The 6,937-nt window shown below is 35.7% G+C and overlaps 1 protein-coding gene across 1 annotated transcript; it reads left to right on the forward strand.

The window, feature by feature from the left end:
* The first annotated feature begins 3,030 nt into the window (after positions 1–3,030).
* On the forward strand, positions 3,031–6,212 carry HMX1 (H6 family homeobox 1). The gene is made up of 2 exons (XM_075848995.1): positions 3,031–3,316; positions 5,653–6,212. Exons 1-2 carry the CDS (start codon positions 3,031–3,033, stop codon positions 6,210–6,212), a joined length of 846 nt encoding a protein of 281 aa, XP_075705110.1.
* Positions 6,213–6,937: the final 725 nt, after the last annotated feature.

A 6,937-nucleotide genomic window follows, 5' to 3' on the forward strand; every position in this document is an offset into this window, starting at 1 on the left:
TATCTATCTATCTATCTATCTATCTATCTATCTATCTATCTATCTGTCTGTCTGTCTGTCTGTCTGTCTGTCTGTCTGTCTGTCTGTCTGTCTGTCTATCTATCTATCTATCTATCTATCTATCTATCTATCTATCTATCTATCTATCTATCTATCTATCTATCTATCTATCTATCTATCTATCTATCTATCTATCTACCTGTGTGTATATATATATGCGATAGATAGATAGATAGATAGATAGATAGATAGATAGATAGATAGATAGATAGATAGATAGATAGATAGATAGATAGATATTCCTAAATCGTATATTACAGTGTATATATAAATAAATAAATATATCAGAGTGCACGATGTATATAGTGAGTAGATCGGTAGCCTCATGTATACCTGACACTCTGTATACCCCCTGTATATCGTGCTGAGCCTTATTAAGTCGCAGTTTCTCACTTGATGATCATTAAAGACAATACAAGTTTTTTTTGTTTGTTTTTTTTTAAAAAACAGCCTTGTACAACCATGTTCCAAACTCAGCCTGAAATATTAACTAGGTACATTAAGCATCGGGAAAGTGCTACTACCTCAGCCCTGCTCCTGTGTGTTCCAAGCCCAATTAATAATAGATATTGGGTAGATGTGTCCTCTGCAGGGGGCTCCTCGTCCTCATCATGAAGCCCATCATGCATAAAGAGGGGAGAGGCTGGATGAACAGGCTACTTACATGCTCCAAGGGTCTGCTCTTCAGCTCCCACTTGTCTCTTTTAAATCTGCTCCCACCTATCCCAGAGAATTAACCATTAATACGCAGCTCTGATAGCAGTCAATGGGCTGAGGGAGCAAAGCAACTTATTATAACCAACAGCTTAAACTTCAGCACAGGGAGGAAAACACATTGACTGACATCTTTACAGAACGTGGAGGAGCCGATGGAGTGTGCGACATTTAATGTCAAAGCGATTGGTTTTCTGCTAGACTGGACATCTCTCACCCAGCTCAATAGATGAGCAGGAGCCCCAGGACCAGGCTGTGGCTGGGAAAATGACTGCATAGGCTTCATGCAACACACTGACTGGCTGCAGAGGCAAAGCCGAGCCTGGAGCACCCAAGCAAGCCCAGCAGAGAGGACAGAGGAAAACGGCAAGGAACAGTATGGAAGGGATACTGAGAGCGACATATATATATATCATGTACTGACTGGCTGACATAAATGGTCCATGTATGTATAATGCATGTACTGGGTGGCTGCAGAAAAGGTCGCAAGAGGTTTTAGTGAGCCCCAGGGCAATTAGAAAGCCATAAAAGAGCACAATTGAGAAGGAGCATTAAATTCACTGCACAAATTGTGTGTATTTGAGTTAACACATATTTATCTATCTATCTATCTATCTATCTATCTATCTATCTATCTATCTATCTATCATCTATCTATCTATCTATCTATCTATCTATCTATCTATCTATCTATCTATCTATCTATCTATCTATCTATCTATCTATCTATCTATCTATCTCTCTCTCTATCTATCTCATATCTATCTATCTATCTATCTATCTATCTATCTATCTATCTATCTATCTATCTATCTATCTATCTCATATCTATCTATCTATCTATCTATCTATCTATCTATCTATCTCCTATCTATCTATCTATCTATCTATCTATCTATCTATCTATCTATCTATCTATCTATCTATCTATCTATCTATCTATCTATCTATCTATCTATCTATCTATCATCTATCTCATATCTATTTATCTTATCCGTATAGCTATCAAACTAACCAGCCCATAGTACATGTCACGCTTTGTAGTTAAAAGCTTGTGAAATCAGACGTGATGTTCAGAGGAAGTAGGGCGGCTAGTTTCTTAGAAAGCAGGGCAAGGAGGCGGGCAGGGTGCCTGTGCCAGGGTCACTTGCCTGTGGCATTTGCTCCAGTTTGAGAGGCACTTAAGAGGCCACCTCAGTCGTTAAAGGGCTAGCTGACAACTATTGTGTTGCGTTTAACCAGTTACAGATCCCTAATAACTCTAATGACTATAATGAGCAGGAAGGCAATGCAGTGGTTGTAAAGTGCATGATAACGTTGTATAGAAATATTTGTGTGTCTGAGTTTTTCGCGAATTAATAAATAAAGATGTAGCAGAGTCGAGTTTGTAATTTCATTATCCCCATATTTTACATAGGCCCCCACATTATCTTAGAGCTATATGCAAAAACGCTACAGCCTCAAACAGCTCAATTACAAAATCAGCTCTGCTATACCAGAATGTAACATTCATGAGATAATTCCAAGGATCTTTCTTGCTCTTCTCTCTAGCCCCCATTCACCTGCTGCAGCTTCTCCTGCATGTATTTGTTGCCTTCCTTTACTTTCTATTTCACCCCCACTGTCTTTCTCTTCCTCTCTCTCTTTTTTTTATTCCTTTAACCTCACCCCCTTGAGCTTCACTCCATCTCCTCCCCTTCCCTCTCCAGCCCTTTATCTCCCCTCCCTCTCTCCACTCATGGGAATTCCAGCATTTGCCTCTCTCTCTCTCTCTCTCTCTCTCTCTCTCTCTCTCCTGCAGTTTCATTTGCTTCCCTAATTGACCTAAATAAAGCTCCTGACTGACAAGGCACTTGTAGAGCCCCCAGGCACACACTACTAAGCACAGAGAAGTCAACTCATCGGGAGTAATTCTCCTTATTTTCCTTCAATAATCCAATTTGTTCATCAAGCTCATCCAATTGGAGAATTCTGCAGAAAAGCGTTTAAGTTGCAGGAGATTTGTGTTGCCTTCTATGTGTTTGTGAGCAGTGAGAGCTGCACTAGCAGGAGGCGTCTTCCCTTCTTCTTCTTCTTCTTCTACTTCTTTTCCTTCTTCTTCCATGCAGCAATGTGAAATGATTGCCCACAGAGCAGGCTTCCCCCAGAATCTCCTCCTATAGACTTAGCACAATTGGTGCGCCCAGCTTTACGCATCATCATTGCGCATTGCATCCATCTCATCTATTGCCACCATCACTGGAGACCTCAGCCAAGATGCCTGATGACTCTACAGGGAACCAGAGCTCAACCCCAGCCAGGGTGTCCTCATTCTTCATCGAAAATCTACTGGGCACCGAGGCTAAAGAGGACAAGAAAAAGAAGACAGCTAGCCCAGAGGATGAGCCAACGGTGCGGTCAGCAGGCAGCCATTTCACCACAGTGTGCTGCCAACTCTCGCCATATAACTACAGCTCCCAGGGCAGCTATCCTCTCCGAGAAAACACCATGGAGTGGTACAGGAAGGCACAGGCCACCTACATCGGATGCACCAGTCCGGAAAGTAAGTGTCAGCACTTCAGAGCCTTTGTGTTGTTATTATTATTTATTATGATGAGCGATCCATACACCATGAATTTTTCATGTTTCCTGACTTCCTTCTAGAAGGAAATAACGAACTACTAGGAAGCCATGTTCTACATAAATATTGTGTGATATACTATTAATCAAATAATACTCATACTATGCCGCAACTAAGAATATAACAACAGCAATAATAATGCATATAATGTACATATAATAGGAGTAGTATCAATAAAATAATAATGTATATAATGTTCATATAATATAAGTAGTATCAATAAAATAATAATGCATATAATATTCATATAATAGTAGTAATAATAAATAATAATGCATATAATGTTCATATAGTATGAGTATTAATAATAAAATAGTAATGCATTGAATGTTCATATAGTAGTAGTAAGAGCGGTAATAAAAATAATAATACAATGCTTATACTAAAATAGAAGAAATAATATAGATAATAATAATAATAATAATAATATACATTGTTCATATAATAGTAGTAGAATTAATATATTAACAATAATGTATACAATGCTCATACACTAGTAGAGGAAGGAGTAGGATGAATAATATTGAATAATGTATACAATGCTCAAATGATAGTAGTAAAATGAGTAGTAGCAGTAATAATAATAATAATAATAATATTTACAATGATCATATAACAGTAGTAGTAGGAGTAGTAATAATGATAGTAATTTTATATATATATATATACATACACACAATAGGAGTAATAATAATTTAAGTCACAATACTGCATATTATGTTCAAATAGCAATAATAGTGATGATGATGATGATGATGATGATGATGAGATAAATAATAATACTTGCATATAATTTTATAATAATGCTAGAGCATACGATGTGCATCTTCTAGTATTACTAATACTAATATTACATATAATTCGAATAATGTTGCTAATATACATATATTTCCTTATTCACAGTATTATAATCTATGTGCTGCCCTAGTATAAGATATGAGTAATAATTTATTTAATAAGAATAATAATTAATAATATTGATGTTGTTTTTGTTGCTTTTATTATTATTGTGTATATGAGACTTTTCTTAGTGTTCACAGTTCTCGGACTTACAGACTTTCAAGTTTGTCAAAGTCTGAGCAGAAAATGAGGTGACTCAGGTGTAATGATTTATCTGGGTGGCCTCAGGGAAAGCTGCCATATTAGCTCATCTTTATGATATAGGCCCTGCTATTAGGGTTGCTACTGCCGCTGCTATAGTACTCGACTCAGTAGTACCATGTCCTACTGTTTAAAGATGACGATGATGATGATGATGATGATGATGATGATGAAGAATGATGATAATGATGATAATGATGACCTCCAGGACATGTTTGGGATTACTCGATAAAAATGACTTCTAATCTATGGAGAGTAAATAATGAATACTAACTGTAATAGTTCTGTGATCTGTTTATATCCAGACATAGATAAGGCAGAGCTGACAAGGGAATAAGAAGCCGTAAAGAGGGACAAAATCATTATAATATATAGATATTTACTAGAATTATTATGTACATCCTATTATTTTATTAAATCCTGAAAAATAACTTTGCAAATGCTTTTTTTATTATTAAACTCAGCTTCTTGATGCTCTGAGTGTACTGATTATCTATCTATCTATCTATCTATCTATCTATCTATCTATCTATCTATCTATCTATCTATCTATCTATCTATCTATCTATCTATCATCTATCTATCTATCTATCTATCTATCTATCTATCTATCTATCTATCTATCTATCTATCTATCTATCTATCTATCTATCTATCTATCTATCTATCTATCTATCTATCTATCTCATCTCTCTCTGTCGTTCTTTTCCTTTCTCTCTCTCGCTCTCTCATTCTCTCATTCTATTACCCACTCTATCTATCTATCTATCTATCTATCTATCTATCTATCTATCTATCTATCTATCTATCTATCTATCTATCTATCTATCTATCTATCTATCTATCTATCTATCTATCTATCTATCTATCTATCTATCTATCTATCTATCTGTCTGTCTATCATCTATCTATTCACCAGCACCTGTAATGAAGCCAGAAGTTCGAGTATAAACTTTCTCTTTTATTTGCCAGAACATGCTGAATGTCATAAGCAACATTTGACCCATTCCTATGCCAGGTGGATTATGTACATGATACCTGTACATTTTATGTGTGTGTTCCATTTTATGTGTGTTTTTTTTTGAATTGTTATAAGATAATATGTAATAATAGTTAATTCTAGAATATTTCTAATGCCCTGTGTCCTTTCCTTTCAGCTAGTGACAGAGATTCTCCGGAGATCTCAGAAGGTTCAGAGAGACAATGTAGGATCTACAGAAAACAGCACAGGGGTGAATCAGAAGACAAAAGAGAAGAGGACTTCCAGTGTAAAGAAGAGGAGAAACTGGAGCAGGACTTAGACCAAAAATCCTCCAGAAAGAAGAAAACCCGCACCGTCTTCAGTAGGAGCCAAGTCTTCCAGCTGGAGTCAACCTTTGACATGAAGAGGTATCTGAGCAGCTCTGAGAGAGCAGGACTGGCAGCCTCCCTCCATCTCACAGAGACCCAGGTCAAAATCTGGTTCCAAAACCGCAGGAATAAATGGAAAAGACAACTTGCTGCAGACTTGGAGGCTGCCAACATGACGCACACTACCCAAAGGATAGTAAGGGTCCCTATATTGTACCATGAGAACTCTCCTGCCAGCTCCTTGGGCTTCAGCCTACCACATATCTCTCCTCCACTGGTAAGCTTCTCCAGTGCTGTCAACTACCCCCTTGCCACATTTCCCAACTCAGTGCCCTATATAAGATCTCAGATGACTGGACTTGTCTGATTGAGATCTAAAAAAGACTATTGGACTTTTATCCTTTTTTTGTATTAATAAACTGCATATCTGCTACTTACATATTACTTGATTTTATGCATTGGAATTGAAAACGTGCAATAACGTTGACTTGAGGTTCACTGACAACAAATGCAGCAATTAAACTTTTCTTTTTGTACTTCCAAAGACGTTCTTGCAGTTTGATTTCTATTTTATTATATATTATACATATCAGAAGTGAACGGGGAATTTTTATTTTCATTGAGAAATGAATAGTGATTTTTTTTTATTGTAATCAATTACTATTTCACCCGTTTATTAACAAAAACAAATTGTTTTGCGATTAAAGAAGTTAATAAATGAAGTAGATGTATGCTACCCTTAAATATTATAATATTTATATTTTAAAATATTTCTTTTTAACTGGGGATCCACCAAGATCTCCATAAAATCTAGGTTTTGTATTTTCCACATGTAAAATGAATCTAATAGAATAAACATTATAGAATAAAAAATACAAATAAAGAAATGCAATAATTAATGTCCAGTTAAATTATTATCATTATTTTTATTATTATTGTTATTATTATTATTATTATTATTATTATTATTATTATATATTCATAATTTTATTATTAAATAAATGACAGAAACTTTTCCTAAAATAAACAAAAGGGGAAAACTGTACCTTCCTGCTAGCTGTAGCTTGTTGAAATAAAATAAAGTTGGCTGCT

Source organism: Rhinoderma darwinii, chromosome 1 (genome assembly GCF_050947455.1).
Source record: "Rhinoderma darwinii isolate aRhiDar2 chromosome 1, aRhiDar2.hap1, whole genome shotgun sequence".
Taxonomy (NCBI): Eukaryota; Metazoa; Chordata; class Amphibia; order Anura; family Rhinodermatidae; genus Rhinoderma; species Rhinoderma darwinii.